This window comes from Neofelis nebulosa, chromosome 6 (genome assembly GCF_028018385.1).
Source record: "Neofelis nebulosa isolate mNeoNeb1 chromosome 6, mNeoNeb1.pri, whole genome shotgun sequence".
Taxonomy (NCBI): Eukaryota; Metazoa; Chordata; class Mammalia; order Carnivora; family Felidae; genus Neofelis; species Neofelis nebulosa.
This window is the reverse complement of record NC_080787.1, coordinates 155078256-155095868: the sequence shown is the minus strand read 5'-3', so window position 1 is coordinate 155095868 and position 17613 is coordinate 155078256. Positions and strand designations below refer to the sequence as shown.

The 17613-nt window shown below is 52.7% G+C and overlaps 1 protein-coding gene and 2 long non-coding RNA genes across 3 annotated transcripts in view; all 3 read left to right on the top strand.

Annotated features, from left to right (window-relative positions):
* Window positions 1-13097, top strand: part of WDR27 (WD repeat domain 27) — a gene marked incomplete at its 5' end in the record, with an annotated part of 158843 nt that extends 145746 nt beyond the window's left edge. The window contains one exon of the mRNA XM_058736176.1: window positions 12786-13097. Within this exon, the coding sequence (XP_058592159.1) occupies window positions 12786-13058 (273 nt within the window). The remainder of the gene's footprint in view (window positions 1-12785) is intronic.
* LOC131515212 (uncharacterized) lies at window positions 4547-6025 on the top strand. The gene is made up of 2 exons (XR_009263518.1): window positions 4547-5001; window positions 5125-6025. It is a non-coding gene; the product is annotated as an uncharacterized LOC131515212 (long non-coding RNA).
* Window positions 13098-14885: 1788 nt separating the features above from the next.
* LOC131515211 (uncharacterized) lies at window positions 14886-17202 on the top strand. Its single transcript, XR_009263517.1, has 2 exons — window positions 14886-15403; window positions 16502-17202. It is a non-coding gene; the product is annotated as an uncharacterized LOC131515211 (long non-coding RNA).
* Window positions 17203-17613: the final 411 nt, after the last annotated feature.

The window sequence follows — 17613 nt, the reverse complement described above, 5'->3', positions numbered from 1 at the left end:
GATCTCAGGCCCTTGAAGTGGACGCTGTGATTATCCCCATCTCGGGATGAAGACACCAAGGCGCCTGAGGTTGCACGAGGTGGTGTGAGTGCAGCCTGGCCAAGCCATTCTGAGCTCTCTGTCTTCTATTACTGACGGCGAAAGTAGGAAGGTTCCAGAGAGGCTTGAGTTTGGGGCAAAGTGGCTACTTTCAAACCTGTTGTTTAGGCGACAAAATCCTGGAGGCAGAGCTGTGTGATCTGCCCCGCCTGCTGCACGCCCGGGAGGTGGTCCTCGGTGAGCAAGAAAAGGTCCCAGTGCTTGGGGAAACGTGGAGAAAAAGGAGTCTAGACATTTGGAAACATGCCTCCGAGTGGAGGAAGTCAGGACCTGTGGAGCCTGCGTGAGGTTTGAGGACGATGAGCAAACATGAAGCGATTTAGCAACATGTGTTGTTAGAGCTGGATTTCACTTAGGTGTGCACCGAGCACGAGCGGGAGTCTGGAGTTACAACCCAGAATCTTGTCTGCTTCCTCCTGCATTAGTCAGTTATGGAAACCAAATTTTTCTCACCTCTGGCCATTAATCATTTGTCAGGATTTCTCTATCGTATGAACATAAGATGTGTGATGTTAAAAAGTAGTCTTTTATGTGTTGCGTGCAAACACCCAGAGCTTTATAAAATCTAGCTGATGACGTAGCACTCTTAGTTCTTCAGGTGAAGTATTTCTGTAGAAGCGAATCTCGCCTGAGATACAAACATGGTTTCTTCTAGCTTTCACATGGCTGACGGCACAAAGGCTTATTGTTTTATACCCATAGATATTTTGGATGTCATTTATTTTCAACAATCTTTGGCAGCTCCTGTTATCTACTTCACTTAGTCCTATATGGTGGCATTTATTATATTTTTAAATTAAGGTTTAATGATAAATCGTTTATACAGAGTAGAGTTCATCTGATGGGGTTTGAAATTAAATAAGAGGTGACAGATGGATATACGGCCACACAACCTGCACCACAGTCAAGCCGGAGATGTTTCCCCGCCTAGGTCCCTCCAGGGTCAGGACGGAGACGCTCCCCCCACCCAGGTACCGTGAGTCCCTTCGTACTCGACTTTTTCTTCCGACGCCAGCCACTGATTTGATTTCTGTTCCTTATGTCTTTTCAGGAAGTCACATACAGTACTTTGAATAATAAATACACCACGTGTTTGGTGTGTTTATCCTTTCATGCAGGATGGTGGTCGTGAGACTTTTTATATGGCTGCATGTCTGACTGGTGTGTCCCATCGTACATTTCACACTGGTTTATACCAGTTTGGAAGGTTTGGGTTTTCCAGCTTTTGTGGATTATGAGTAAAGCTACAGAAACGTTCGTGAACAGTTCTTTGTGCCAACGTATGTTTTTAGTTTTCTGGATAAATAACTTACATATGGACTTTCTGGGTTGTATGTGAAGTGTATGCTTTATTTTATAAGAAACTGCCAAGACGTTTTCCACGTGGCCATCTCATTTTGCCTTCCATCAGCACTGAATGTGTAAGAATCCCCCTGGTTTCACAGTGAGAGTAGGGTATTTTTTTGTTCTAACACCCGCTAAACACAATGCAATGTGGTTATATGCCAGATTCAGTTATAGACAAATCTATGTGGATCCAAAATAGAACCTGGCCAACTGGATTTAACTGTGCACTTAAAAATGCATCTTGATTAAGTAGGATTTATCTCCAAATACAAGATTGGTTCGACATTGGAAAAGCTAGTGACTCAATCACCACTCTGATACAGAGGAAATATTTTGTATTCTCTCAGTAGATGCCGAAAAAGCATTTAAATTCATTACTGTTTAGGATTAAAAGAAAGTCTACCAAAGTAGGAATAGAAAGGAGATTCTTAATCTGGTAAAGGTTATATGCTAATATTTATAGAAAATATTATACCTAGTACAGAGATTTTACATTCATTCTCTTTAAAACCAGGCATATGACAAGGATAACTACTTTCACAACTCTTTTAACATAATATTGGATATTCTGAATGATAAAACAAAGAAAGAGAAACAAATGAGAGTAAAAAGCCTTGGAGGAGGAGAGACAAAACTCTCACTGTTTGCAGATGATTTGATTCATTTAACTGGAAAATCTAATAGAATCATTAAACTCTTAGAACTGGTGTAATTCACCAAGGTTGCCACATGTAATATCTAGTTACAACAATCAAATTATCAGTAATAACTAACTGAAATTAAAATAAAAATAAGATTTCCTTTATAATAACAACAAATAGCACTTTAGGAGCTTAACTGAGAAAAACAATGGAGAAAACTATGGAGAAAACTTTAAAATGCTAATAAACTGTGTAGAAGTTCTGAATAATATTCCATATCCTTTCATAGTTTAAGTTATAACTTAATATAAGAATGCCAGTTCTTTACTAATTTATAAATTTATTGCAAATCTTCTTTTAAAAAATTTTTAATGTTTATTTTTATTTTTGAGACAGAGAGAGAGCATGAGTGGGGGTGAGGCAGAGAGAGAGGGAGACACAGAATCTGAAGCAGGCTCCAGGCTCCGAGCTGTCAGCACAGAGCCTGACGTGGGGCTCAAACTCACGAACCGTGAGATCACGCCCTGAGCCGAAGTTGGACTCTCACCTGACTGAGCCACCCCGGCGGCCCCCCTTCCGCAATTTTTACATTTATTTATTTTTGACAGACAGAGAGAGACAGAGCACAAGTGGGGGAGGGGCAGAGAGAGAGGGAGACACAGAATCTGAAGCAGGCTCCAGGCTCCGAGCTGTCAGCACAGAGCCCGACGCGGGGCTCGAACCCACAGACCGTGAGATCATGACCTGATCCGAAGCCGGACGCCCAACCGACTGAGCCGCCTAGGCGCCCCTTTATTGCAAGTCTTAATCAAAATTCCAGCAGGATTCAATAAACTTATCCCAAAAAACATTCATTGGAGAAAAAAGATCCATAAAAGGCTAAGTCAACTTTATATTTTCTTTATCAGATGATAAGAAATATGAGACCATAGAAATAATGTATCATTGATTCAAGAGCTGAAATAAAGCCAAAAGAACATAATAGAGAATTCAGAGATAGACCCATGTATATTTGGGGACTTCATACATAGTAATATGGCACCATGAAACAATGGAGAAAAGATGGATTATTTGGTACAGTGTTTAGGGGAAAATAGGTCTTTATAGTGAAAAAAACCCTATTTTAATTTAAACGTGCATACACCTAATGATTTCAATATCCAGATGTGAAAGGTAAAACTATAACTAAATAGAGGAAACTGTAGAATAGCTTTGTGATGTATGCTTGGGAAAGATTTCAACAAAACTTAAAAAACTTGGAAGTATAAAACATGAGACAAAAAATTTGATGACTTCTGTTTTCCTGAAAACTAAAAATTTATTTTTAATGAAGGACACCTGAGAAAGTTAATGGCCAATAACCGGCAGTAATATTTAAAATTGAAAAATGAGTAATATGTATAAAACGGACCTTAATTCCTGATACGCCTCAGAGTCACTGGGAGCCTGTGTTTTGGTGTCACCTTTGTGCCTCACCTGCCTTCTCTGTGAGTGGGGATGGCTGCCCGTATTTACGTAAGCCCACTCCGTGTGATAGAGATTCAGGATGAGGCCACCAGTTGAGAAAGATTGTTGTGGGTACTGTCCTGGAGACTTAATATAAACGTAGTTGTGGGTTTATTATTTTTTATCTTTCCTAGAACTCATTTTGTTCCCTCAACGGCTATTTGATTTTTCCTTAATTCTGGATAATTCTGGCCATTATCCCTTCAAATATTTTCTCTTGTCCAGTCTCATTGTTCTTGCCTTTCAGAACTCATTTGATTTTATTTTTATTCTTATTTTCTTACTCTTATTCTTATTTTTTGAGAGAGAGGTGGGGGCGGGGGGAGAGAGAACCTTAAGCAGGCTCCATACCCAGCGTGGAGCCTGATGCAGGGCTCCGTTTCATGACCCTGAGATCATGACCTGAGCCAAAATCAAGAGTCGATAAGCCACCCGGGCGTCCTTGGAACTTCTTTTAGGTGGATATTTGGGCTTAGTCTGCCATCTAAAGTCTCCTTCATATTTCCCATCCTCTCAACTCTATGAGCTGCGTTCTGTGTGATCTCTTCACGCCTGTCTTCCAGTTCACAGGTCCACTATTCAGCTGTCTCTAACCAGGTCTTAACCCACCAACCGGAAGTTTACGTTCTGTTGCCCTACTCTTATTTCTGGCTTCGCTTTGGTTGTCTTCAGTCTTCCAGTTCTTTAGTATAACAGCTTATTCTTTTGTTGTGTTCCTAGCCATTTTCAACATACTGATTTGAAGACACATGTGATGGCTCTGTCGTCTACAGTATTCGGTACTCCTTCCTGCTGGCACCGTGTCCACTGACTCTCATTCATGGGAAAACACCCAGAGATCCAGAGCTTACCTTGAGGGTCCTGCAAGGCTTTAGTGGAGGAGTGGCCTGGGGGTTTTTTTGGTTAGTTTCTTGATACGGATTTCCTTTTATCACAGAGCACAAGCTACAAGCTAAAACTGCAAACTCCCTGTTAGGCAGCCCTCTGCTATGGATTTTGGAGGTGACCTCCTCACCTCAGGCTGAGACATCTCATCTCCCTGCTGTCTGGATGCCCTTTCTTGTCTGTGCTTCACTCAGGTCTAAACGTGTGAATCTTCTGGCTTCGTGCGGGGTTTTTGGCCCAACTCCCTTTATCATGAGACCCCGAGTCCTCACCTTCTGTGTCCATGTGGTGATTAAAGCCTGAGATCCCCCTCCAGCACACACACACTTTGCTGTAACAGAGACCGATTTCCTTGGGCGGAAAGTGATGTCATAAACTTGTCCCTCTGGCTATCATTTCCTTTTCCAGGCTTGTCGCTATTTTCCTGCAGCTCAGCCACATGCATGAATGACACCTGCCCAAGCCTCAGAGTGCTGGTCCCTTCAGTAGTCACCACCCTCGACCTTGCAAGAGCTATGGTGAGGTCAGTGCCCCTGCAGCAGTGGGATGCATGCATTCACTCTCATGGGACGTCCCGATTTTATTGAAGGAAAGGACTCGTCCCTGTCCCTCATAGTTTATCTTTCTGTCTCACTGCCTTTCTCAGACTTTCCACCCATGTGGTTGTCACGGGAGCAGCAAAGACTCAACACCTGACCCTGCGTAGGCCACATTTTGAAGCTGGAACTCAGAGAAAGCAGTGGCCGAAGCTGAAGGCCAGTAGCATAAGTGAGATAAGACTTCTGTTGCCATCTGTCCACAGCTGTGGCTTTTCCTGACTCCAAAATCCATTTTTGTTGTTGAGCACCTTTAGGCATTCCAATAACCATATAATAAAATGCCTTTTCTACTCAACTCGTCCAAGCTGGCTTTCTGTCCCTCACCACCAAGAAAGTGAGTCACACGTCCGTCCAGGCAGAGCAGTGGGGAGAATCTCCCTGTCCTTCTCGGTTCAGCGTGGCCACGTGGCTCCAGAGGGACTCGTCTCGCATCCCGTGTGTTTAGACAAACCTCTCTCGCTCGCGTGCCATCTTCCTGCCGTGGTGCTTCCCGTGCAGCCCCAGCCCCACAGGGCACCCAGACCGCAGGGACCCACTGATGCAGACAGCCGGGGACACACTGCTTGTGTTCCGTTTACACGGATGAAGGCCTGACCTTCAGAGGTGGAATTCCTCGCCAAATTCAAACGAAACTCACAGGACTCAGAGCTACTGTGTTTATCCCCCGGACGCTGTTGCTTTTCCTAATGGTTCAAAAGTTTGGATATAGAAGTGACTCAGCCATCTGAAAGTTATTTTTCTGTTGTTTGAAGATCTGTTCTAAGAAAGGGTTATTAATGTTGTAAGATGTCATTAGTATGAGATTTGTAGCAGTGTTTTGCAGACTGAGGTATTTAGAACAGATAAACCTCATTTTTTTTTGTTTTTGGTCCCAGATGTGTGTGGTTCATCATCGTCTCTGATACAGTTCAAGGAAAGAGAAATTTTAAAATGAATTTAACACATGTCCGTGAGTGTAAGATTATTTGGGGACTTGTGAGTAAGTGAAGTTTTGCTCCAGTGTGAAATCTGACTTTCTTTTAACCGTTTCTTTGAAATAAGAACTAAGTTCTCCTTCCAGAACAGTACACATTCTCAGGCCACAGTCTGAACTGGAAGCATCAGTCTGTTTCTCTTGGGTTGTGTAAGTTGTATACTCGGTCTGAAAACTGCAGAGTTTTGTATCCGTCCTTTCTCTGTTCGGTCCCACACCGATGCCAATGTGGTGACCTCCGAGTGCGCCCGGGCGTCTGGTTCTGGCAGGTGCGCTACATGCAAGACCCGGCACGGCCCTTCTGACTCCTGGCTCGGTCGTGTCACCTGGTGTCCATCCCAAACAGAGGTCGAGAGAGGGCACTTGCCCCGTACTGGATGACAAATGTATGGTAGGACCAAGGTCTGACCTCGTAGCACACACGTGTCCGGGTTCATAGCACACGGAAACTCCGGAGAGGATTTAACGTTTTAACCGAGTAATGAAAGTCTGGACGCCTCTGCCCTGCCTCTGACGGCCCCACCGGTGTCGTCTCGGGCAGGATATCTCGACTGATTCCAATCTTCTAATCGGCGTCAGTGGAGACCTCCACCACACGGGGCGCTGCCTGTGGGCTGCGAGCGCCCAGAAATCGTGCTTATTGTTATTTCTGCGTTCCTGACGTTTCATTCACTTAATCACTCGTGGAAGCGAACGTCGGTCAGCGTCAACGACGAGAAAACGTCCTCCCAGGGAGCTGTTGCCAGGCTGATGGCTCGTCGCCTAGGAGATTACCGGGACGTCTTGAACCCAACAATTCTAAGACGAAAACTGATGGTTTTAGTGAAGCTGAGGTGATCTGGGGATGCGTCTCCTGAGGGGGACGAGGTGCCGACCTTCGGGGCGGCTGCAGGCGCATCACAGTGTGTGCGAGCCAAGCCCTCGGGTCGTGAACGGGGTGGAGGAGACACGGGACCGGAGCCAGAGTGGTTCACGGAGACCACCGAGCAGACGCGGTGTCTGTGACGGGCGTCAGTCTCGGCAGACGCACTCAGGTGTGCGTCTGTGCCCTGCGCCCCTGCTTGTGGACTGAGCAAGTGTGACTCCCCACTATCCCAAACCGCCACCGGGGTTCTTGTCCCCCTCCACCCCCCAGAGGTGGAAGGCCAAGCCCCAGTGCGTCCTGTTAGGAGGGGGGGGACTGTCGTGAGGTGCGTCGTGTTAGGAGGGGGGGGACTGTCGTGAGGTGCGTCGTGTTGGGGGGGGAGAGTGTCGTGAGGTGCGTCATGTTAGGAGGGGGGACTGTGGTGAGGTGCGTCGTGTTAGGAGGGGGGGACTGTCGTGAGGTGCGTCGTGTTGGGGGGGGAGACTGTCGTGAGGTGCGTCGTGTTAGGAGGGGGGGACTGTCGTGAGGTGCGTCGTGTTGGGGGGGGAGACTGTCGTGAGGTACGTCGTGTTAGGAGGGGGGGACTGTCGTGAGGTGCGTCGTGTTGGCGGGGGAGACTGTTGTGAGGTGTGTCGTGTTGGGGGGGACTGTCGTGAGGTGCGTCGTGTTAGGCGGGGGGACTGTCATGAGGTGCGTCAAATTGGGGGGGAGAGTGTCGTGAGGTGCGTCGTGTTGGGGGGGAGACTGTCGTGAGGTGTGTCATGTTGGGGGAGACTGTCGTGAGGTGCGTTGTGTTAGGAGGGGGGGGCTGTCGTGAGGTGCGTCGTGTTAGGAGGGGGGGGCTGTCGTGAGGTGCGTCGTGTTGGGGGGGGAGACTGTCGTGAGGTGCGTCGTGTTAGGCGGGGGGACTGTCATGAGGTGCGTTGTGTTGGGGGGGGACTGTCCTGAGGTGCGTCGTGTTGGGGGTGGGGCTGTCGTGAGGTGTGTTGTGTTGGGGGGGGAGACTGTCACGAGGTGCGTCATGTTAGGAGGGGGGACTGTCGTGAGGTGCGTCGTGTTAGGCGGGGGGACTGTCATGAGGTGCGTCAAATTGGGGGAGAGTGTCGTGAGGTGCGTCGTGTTAGGAGGGGGGACTGTCGTGAGGTGCGTCAAATTGGGGGGGGAGAGTGTCGTGAGGTGCGTCGTGTTGGGGGGGAGACTGTCGTGAGGTGTGTCATGTTGGGGGAGACTGTCATGAGGTGCGTTGTGTTGGGGGGGGACTGTCCTGAGGTGCGTCGTGTTGGGGGGGGGGCTGTCGTGAGGTACGTCGTGTTGGGGGGGAGACTGTCGTGAGGTGTGTTGTGTTGTGGGGGGAGACTGTCACGAGGTGCATCATGTTAGGAGGGGGGACTGTCGTGAGGTGCGTCGTGTTAGGCGGGGGGACTGTCATGAGGTGCGTCAAATTGGGGGGGGGAGAGTGTCGTGAGGTGCGTCGTGTTGGGGGGGAGACTGTCGTGAGGTGTGTCATGTTGGGGGAGACTGTCGTGAGGTGCGTCGTGTTAGGCGGGGGGACTGTCATGAGGTGCGTCAAATTGGGGGAGGAGAGTGTCGTGAGGTGCGTCGTGTTAAGAGGGAGAGACTGTCGTGAGGTGCGTTGTGTTAGGAGGCGGGGGACTGTCCTGAGGTGCGTCAAATTGGGGGGGGAGAGTGTCGTGAGGTGCGTCGTGTTGGGGGGGAGACTGTCGTGAGGTGTGTCATGTTGGGGGAGACTGTCATGAGGTGCGTTGTGTTAGGAGGGGGGGCTGTTGTGAGGTGCGTCGTGTTAGGAGGGGGGGCTGTCGTGAGGTGCGTCGTGTTGGGGGGGGAGACTGTCGTGAGGTGCGTCGTGTTAGGCGGGGGGACTGTCATGAGGTGCGTTGTGTTGGGGGGGGACTGTCCTGAGGTGCGTCGTGTTGGGGGGGGGCTGTCGTGAGGTGTGTTGTGTTGGGGGGGGAGACTGTCACGAGGTGCGTCAAATTGGGGGAGAGTGTCGTGAGGTGCGTCGTGTTAGGAGGGGGGACTGTCGTGAGGTGCGTCAAATTGGGGGGGGAGAGTGTCGTGAGGTGCGTCGTGTTAGGAGGGGGGACTGTCATGAGGTGCGTCAAATTGGGGGAGAGTGTCGTGAGGTGCGTCGTGTTAGGAGGGGGGACTGTCGTGAGGTGCGTCAAATTGGGGGGGGAGAGTGTCGTGAGGTGCGTCGTGTTGGGGGGGAGACTGTCATGAGGTGTGTCATGTTGGGGGGGACTGTCGTGAGGTGCGTCGTGTTAGGAGGGGGGACTGTCGTGAGGTGCGTCAAATTGGGGGGGGAGAGTGTCGTGAGGTGCGTCGTGTTGGGGGGGGAGACTGTCGTGAGGTGTGTCATGTTGGGGGAGACTGTCATGAGGTGCGTCGTGTTGAGGGGGGACTGTCCTGAGGTGCGTCGTGTTGGGGGGGGGGCTGTCGTGAGGTACGTCGTGTTGGGGGGGAGACTGTCGTGAGGTGCGTCGTGTTGGGGGGGGGCTGTCGTGAGGTGTGTTGTGTTGGGGGGGGAGACTGTCACGAGGTGCATCATGTTAGGAGGGGGGACTGTCGTGAGGTGCGTCGTGTTAGGCGGGGGGACTGTCATGAGGTGCGTCAAATTGGGGGGGGGGAGAGTGTCGTGAGGTGCGTCGTGTTGGGGGGGAGACTGTCGTGAGGTGTGTCATGTTGGGGGGGACTGTCGTGAGGTGCGTCGTGTTAGGCGGGGGGACTGTCATGAGGTGCGTCAAATTGGGGGGGGAGAGTGTCGTGAGGTGCGTCGTGTTGGGGGGGAGACTGTTGTGAGGTGTGTCATGTTGGGGGAGACTGTCGTGAGGTGCGTCGTGTTAGGAGGGGGGACTGTCATGAGGTGCGTCAAATTGGGGGGGGGAGAGTGTCGTGAGGTGCGTCGTGTTAGGCGGGGGGACTGTCATGAGGTGTGTCAAATTGGGGGAGGAGAGTGTCGTGAGGTGCGTCGTGTTAAGAGGGAGAGACTGTCGTGAGGTGCGTTGTGTTAGGAGGCGGGGGACTGTCCTGAGGTGCGTCGTGTAGGGGGGGGAGACTGTCGTGAGGTGGAGCCCTCAGGAACCGGCTCAGTGCCCCCACAACAGCCCCAGAGTGGGCCGTGGCCCCTTCCCCCAGGTGAGGGCCGCACCGGAAGTCTGCAACCCGGAGCCCCTAGAACCCGCCGTGCCTGCTGACCTGGGTCTCCTGGGCTCCAGACCGTGGTCGTTTGTCCCCTGGCCCGATCTAAGACAGGCTCCCGGGTGTCGGGGCGTTGCTGGAGCACACCCGATGAGCCGGAAGACAGGCCCTCATCGGTGGCCCCCCCCGGGCCGTGTCTGCGCAGACCTCGGTGGGCTGGGCCCTCCGTGCAGCGTCTCGGGCCCAGGGCCAGGGCACGGGGCGGCGGGAGCTCCACGGCCCATCTGCCCCCCGCGCCGCACGGGGTCTGCTGCCTCGTGGCTTGTGCTCCGGGCGGGGCCCCCGTGGCCGTCTGGGTGCCTGGCACCTGCTTCTGCAGGGAAGGATTCTGGGCAAAGGTGGGTTCCCGGACCTCTGTGAGGACCCATGGAGTTGGAGGGCTTGCACCTGTTCTCCTCTCTTCCTCCCAGCCCGGCAGTTTCTAGATCTGCGGGAACAGAAGCAGCAAAGTCTCCTATTGACTCTATTAATGGATGTTTTACCTATTCTGAGGCAGAGGCTTTTAAAACCCAAAGGTCACAAAAGTACACGCTGCTCCCCTGCACATCATCTTGTTCTTGGCGCGGCCGGTGGGCTCAGCCTGGCTGTGGCCCGACCGAGGGCGCTGTCCCAAAATATCGGCAAAGATACCGAAAGTACAGTGGTTCAAATATCCAAGTTGTGTCGAATTCCCGTACTGTAACAGCAGTAACAACCCAGCGTGGGAAGGTAGGAAAGATCAGTTGTGGAAGGCTCTGGGAGCACGCCCGAGAGACGGGGAAGGAGAGAGATAGGCTCGAGGACGTTTCCACGCCCCCAGAGAGGCACAGATCCGCACCCGAGACTGAAGCGCCCGACCCCGCGGATGTGGTTTAGATTCTGGACCGTAACACTGAAGGGGTCGCGCAGCCACTTGGTGGGGCTGAATTGGCAGACGTTTGCAAGGTGGGCTCGGGGGCGAGTCCACGCGGCTCCGGGAGGAGCCCAGAACCTCAGCTAGTGTGGTGGCCGGCGGGACATGGCGGGAAGGCGGCGCTGAGGTACCGCGGGGCAAGGGCTCTGGTGCCGATTGTGTCGTCTGAAGGAAGAGAAGATTCGTAGGTGAGGGTTGCGTGCCTTCTCTGGGCAAGAGAGTGAGTTGATTGGAGTTGAAGTCCCACCGGATGGCCACACGGCGATTTGTGCAATGCGTCGAAATGCAGAATTTCCGCGCGGCCGCTTACAAATATCACACAGCACACCTGCGTTGGGTCCATGTGGAAATGACAGGTGAGGTCGTGGTGCATCTGGCCAGGTCCTGCTGTTTAAAGGACCCTGCGTGGAGCCGTTCACGAGCCAAGAAACCTATGTGTCGGCCGCTCTGGGTCCTGCCTCTGGAGCCCGGTTCTAAGGACAGTCTTCAAACCGTGGGTTTGTAACCACTTCCTTAGCCTTGGAATGAAAGTCTCTGTTTTTATTTGTTTGTTAATCAGCCCCCACCCCATCGTGTATCTCTAATGATAAAATCCACTGCCATTTGGCGGGAAAGAGACCACTGGGGGTCTGTGAGGTAAGCCGAGCCAGTGCTGGTGGACCCAGGACGCTAAGAGCCACCGGGAGCTTGCAGGGGTGACCGTTGGCTGTGGACAGCCACGTGCGCCCCACGTAGCCCCTCACGGCCCAGAATGAAGAGCGGGACTTGGGGCAACAGACCCAGCTCCGTGCCTTAGACCAGACTCTGTAGTGAGCCAAGTTCAGACTTCACCAGAACCCCAGGGAAGATGAGGTCCGTGGCCGGGGGGGGGCCCGAGCCCCATGCGGGAGCTGCCGTGTGCTCACCACCTGGTCTCGGGTCACTCGCGGGGTCGGTGCCCGGCACCCATTTCCCCATTCGAGCCCAGAGGCAGGCGGAGGTGGACAGAGAGTGGCCATGGGGGGCGGAGTGCCTGTGTCGCCGAGAGCAGAGTGGGAAGGCTCGGCTTGTGTCTGTGCCGTGGACGCAGGGCCGCCCCCCTCGCCCGGGCACACGGTCGGGCCCTGACCCCCTTGCAGGGAGGGCTCTCGGGAGGCAAAGCCGGGGCGGCCTGAGGGTGGGTTCCTCGTCCGATAGGCCCGGCGGCCTGACGGAGGGAGAGAAAGCAGGGCCTGCGAGGAGGAAAGGCCACGTGAGGACGGGGGCGGGTGGCCGCCCACAGCCGGGCGAGGGGCTCCCGCTCACACTGGGTCGCACGCCTTCCGGCCTCGGGGGTTGTGAGCCAACAGGCGTCTGTGGAGTCGTGTCCCTACAGCAGGAGACCTGGCGGGAGGGCACTGCCTGGATTTGCTCCCCAGGACGCGGACCCCACCTCACTGCGTTAACGGGGCAGAAGGAGGGCATCTGCCCCTACCCCCCCGCCATCTGTCCCCGCCACCGAGCCAGCCGCCCTCCGCCCCCGCCCTGGGCTGTGGCTCGCCGCCCGGCCCGCAGGAGTGGCCGAGAGCTGGCGGGCACGTCTGGAGGCCGCCCTGTCCTCTCCTGATGCTCCTCTCGAGCATCAGAGCAGCAGTGACATGCGGTTCGCACCCGTCGAGTAGAATACAGCACCTGCTGCACGTGGAGATTTTACTGTTTTTGACGCACTCGGTTCTGTGGTCTAGAAAATGGAAAATGAGGCAAACGCCTGCAGAAAGTGCCCTTGCTTCCTACCTTACAGGACCCTCAGCTAATGAAAGTGACTGAACCACATTTCGTCTTCAATTGCGGCTTGCCACCACCACCCTGGACGGCAAACTACTGCTGTTTGTGGCCGAATAACTCACCGCGGGCCGGTGCGCCGTGGGCGCGAGGGGGACGTGGCCAAGGCTGCTGGATCCCGAGCCGCTGCCGCCCTGTGCCCCTCATGCTGGCAAGGTCTCCTGCCCCATGGGATGGTCCCCCTTCCTGGAGACGGAGTTGGCCTCCAGCACTCGTGTGCAGAACGTGGTGAGGTTACAACAGAACGTTCTTCAATAAAAAGTAACCCAGTGTTTGTTTCCTCCCGGACTTTGTGGGGTGGGGGCGGGGGGTCCACGCTGGCATGGTGGGCTCACAGCCTCCTGACGGCCTGCCCTGCTGCTGCCTGGGGAACGGGGCCTCTGCACACAGCCTGGCTTCTTGGCCCTTCCTCCCAGTTGAGCCAGGGCCCTGTTGGCATACGAGGACCCGCTCAAGACCTTGCCTTCAGTTCCGTCGAATGAATTCCCAGAGGTGCACTTGCTGGGTAACACGGCAGTGCTGTTGTCGATGTTTGAGGAAGCTCCACATTGAGGAAACCACAGCACCTGTGCCGTTGACCGTCCCTCCAGTGGGCACAGGAGCGTTTGCCTGTCGTTAACACCCCACTTCTTTGTATAACTTTCGTAGCAAGCATTATTTGTCTTACATGTTTGCATTTTTATATGAATTTTCTCCAAATTAAGTCCTGATTTCACTTATATATGACTTGGAGAAAAAGAAACTTAAAATTATTGGATGTCAGTAATAAGAGCCAAATAATATTTTAGAGAAAAACTAATATGTTAAAAAAAAAAACCCAAACATTACCAAGCTTTACTAGGGAAAATGCAGGACAGAATCAGCTTGTAAAAGCCATTGCTGAGGTGAGAGCTGTCCCGAGTGGCTGGCCCGGTGGCCGCCTGAGGCAGGGACGAGAGGGAGAGTGGACAACAGAGACCTGGGGCCGCCTCTGCCCCGGCCCAGCCTGCGACAGGCGGTGGGTGTTGGTGCCATGGGAGCTGACTCGCTGAAGGGATGTGTTGTGTTGTGTTCTTTATTGGCATTAATAGCAGTGTGTCTTCTCAAGCAGCAAGCAGGTGCACTAACGTGAGATTGTTTGGTCCTTCCTCCTCCATCGGAGAGCACTGGTAAAATAACACATTATGTAGAGCTTCTCACTGAGGGGCGCCTGGGGGGCTCAGTCAGGTGAGCGTCCCACTTCGGCTCAGGTCGTGACCTCATGTTCGTGGATTCAAGCCCCACGTTGGGCTCTGTGCTGACAGTTTGGAGCCTGGAGCCCGCTTCAGATTCTGAGTCTCCCTCTCTCTCTACCCCTCCCCCACTCACGCTCTGTCTCTCGCTTTCAAAAATAAACATTCAAAAAATTTTAAAAATAAATAAAATAACTCACTTTTAACTTGATTTCACTTCATTACCCAATTTTTATGAGAACGCTGAGTTTGGTAGGAATTGTCACTAGATTCGTTTTCTTAACATTGGGCAAAAGCTACATCAGAAGGAGGTAGTCATGGAATTTCATCTTGGAAAACCCACTTGAAGGCATTCTGTTCACACACAAAGTTCATAGACTGAATTAGGCCAACGGGAACTGGCCAACCCCAGGGCGTGCGGGAGAACAGTGTCACCGACTCTCTGAGGTGTCGCCAGGACAGAGGTTCTGACGGTTTTACACCTGAGCCCACAGGTGGACGCAGGCGATGGAGGGCGCCCTTGCCCAGAGAAAGGGGGCCCCACGATGCTTCTGAGGACACCTGGCTGGGAGAATGGGCCAGGGCAGAGGCGGAGGTGGGGTATGGAAGCATTTTATAGTTTGTGAAGGTAGGTTAACCTGTCCATCTCCCCCGATGCTGCCGGGCTGTTTCGAGGTGGCACCCATCATTTTACAGGAAGGAAGACTGAGACCCTCAGCATGGCTGCTGGGGTGGCCCATTGGATGTGCCGTCTGTGGTGGGTGCAGGAGTGAGCGGAGGCAGAGTGGTGGTGGGCGGGAGCTGGTGGGCCAGCTCGGGGGGCAGGGGAGGGGCGCTGGCCTCTGCGGGGGGCAGCGTCCTGACCTCCGATAGGAAAGTGTCCCGCCTGCTCTGGTTTCAGTAAGTAGGCCTCTGTGAAGATTCCCTTGTGGGATTTGGATGACAAAGTGATTCCTATTATGTGGTGTGTGTCATGGGGTTTACACGCTCTTGGCACACCCATGTTTTTGTAGACAAGAAAGCAGGAATGTGATCGCGGGCTGCCCAAGCCGGGTGTGGAGGGGTGGTCTAAACAAATTCTGGAATAAACAGATTCTGCTCATTTTTGACATTCTCTGAGGTGTTCTTTTCAGATGGGGACTTTGCTTTTCATTAGCTGAAGCAGCACTGACTTCGTGTTTCAGACCTTGGGGGAAGGCGCCGGGTGTTTTGCAGTAAAGGTGCTGTTACTTGTGTTTTGCAAATGATTGGCTATCAGAGGAGAAGCTGATAAAATCTGGGATCGGACCTGGAGACCCATCAGCCTGGAAGAAGGGCTTCAAGCAGGGAATGGACGACTCAGCGTTTGGAAGGATGCCTTTTTCAGGTTACCTAGTAGCTTCCTGGTGTTGACCTTATTAGGTTAAGCTGTGTAAAATTACCAGCACGCAGCTGGTTTTGATCTGTGAGAAGGGCAACTTCATATGGTCCAGCCAAATATGTGTTTCAAAGGAGGGATTGAACGCACACGCCAACCCTACCTCCCCCCCCTTTCCTCCCTGCCTTCTTCCTGTCTTCTTTCTGACAACAGTTTGGTTAGTGCTGACTTTGTTTCAGGCCCTAGTTCAAAATGACCTGTCAACTTGTTTCTTCCCTATGTTCCCAGCCCAGTGTAATTTTGGCTGCTGTTAGTAACTTCACGGGGACTTTTGAGCACCTGGGGCCACTGACCCAGGGTGTCTGGGATCCGGGTTTGTTGGGACACTCCTTGGGTGAGTGACTGACTGCTCTGCCACTGGGCCCTGGGTGTGGCCCTCGGGCCAGGAGAACCTCTCCTGCTCGCTGGGAGCCTGTTGGCATCACATGCACACTTCACCTGAGGGTTTCAACAGAGGATTAATCGGTGGAGCTTAGGCATAGGATAGGAGGACCAAGGTCCCAGAGGAACAAGAATTGAATGGAAGTAAAGCAAGCAACACTAGAGAGAAGTAAAGAGTTTGAGTAGGAACCAAGGTGGCTGTGCAACTGTGAGGTTGACAGCGAGAAAACCGAGGCCACAGAGGGGAGGTGGCCCTCACAGGGAGGCTTCCCAAGGAAGATGGGGACAGGCAGGGCAGGGTGGTGGGATGGCGGCGTGCCCTGGCACGGGTGGACGTGAGGGTGGGCCCTCCACAGGGCATGCGCCCGGGAGTCAGGGCGGGGAGCCCGGTGCCCGTGGACCTAGGTGCACAGCATGCGGGACCCTTCTGTCCAGATCAGCATCAGTGCAGGCTGTGGGGTTCTGCAGGAAGACATTTCATTCCACTGTTGGCACTGACAATGACATCGTCACAGGAGGAAACAGCTCTTCTGTTCACCTTCTGGTCGGATGTGGTGGGTGGAGTCCATGCTGACCCACGTGGAATCTGGGAGCCTGCTGGCTTCGTGGCTCTGGCACGTCCACCGCTGACACCCTTGATGTCAACACGCGGCTCTCTACCTGCAGACGTTAAGGGCCGTTGTTACCTGTCATTTGAATAGCAGTGGCACCTGCTTACAGACAGAAGCTCCGAGTTGAATCGTGGGTATGAAGATTACAGTGACGCGGCTGGATGAGGAGGGGAGGATGCATATTGTCTTTTCCTTCCGCAACGCAAGATTCCGCAAAGACAGTCTCCACGTTTAGGCCTCGGCCCTCGTGGGCGGTAATGCCGCCCTTATCTAACACCGTGCTTGCGGCGGCCTCTGCTGTTCAGCCCTTGTTGCCATGTGTTCTCGAGTGGGCCTCTCGGTGCCCTCCTGAAAGCGCCTCCTTTGACCCAGACCTCAAGGCACCTTCTGGTCCTGCATCCTGTTTCCGTCCCCCACGGCAGCCTTTCCATATGTGACCCTCTTCACAGAATGCCCAGCAGCCGCCTGTCCCCCAGAAAGCACCGTGTGTCCATGGCTCAAGTATTTACCAGGCATCGAGAAAACAGTAAACTTTCCTCCAAAACCCTGAAACTTTGCTTTCAGACCTGCGCCGGAAGTGCCCTGGCACGCCGAGTCACATTCCAGTGGTAGCGGATCAGCCCGGGGTGGCTCAGATGCATTACAAGTAGATGAGCAAATATGAAAACAAAAGGCTTCCTAAGTGAAACCATACTGGTTTTTCTTCCAATGTGAAATAAATAAAATAATGTTTTTCTTTCATAGATATGGAATGAATCCATGCTGTTTGCTGTGGTTGTTTTTTTTTTTTAATTTTTTAAATGTTTTATTTATTTTTGAGAGAGAGACACACACAAAGAGCGTGAGCATGAGAGGGACAGAGAGAGAGAGAAAGAGAGAGAGAGGGAGGGAGGGAGGGAGGGAGGGAGACACGGAATCTAAAGCAGGATTCAGACTCCGAGCTGTCAGCACAGAGCCCGATGCAGGGCTTGAACCCACAAACTGTGAGATCATGAATTGAGCCAAAGTCAGATGCCCAAATGACTGTGTCACCCAGAGACAGCATTAAGAAAGTTAGCAAGCCCCAGGACAGTAGGAACACTGATAATACAATCTGTTCACTATGTCAGGCAGAGGCTTGTGTCTACATAACACCAGAACCACTATAGTTGGTAATAAAAAGACAAA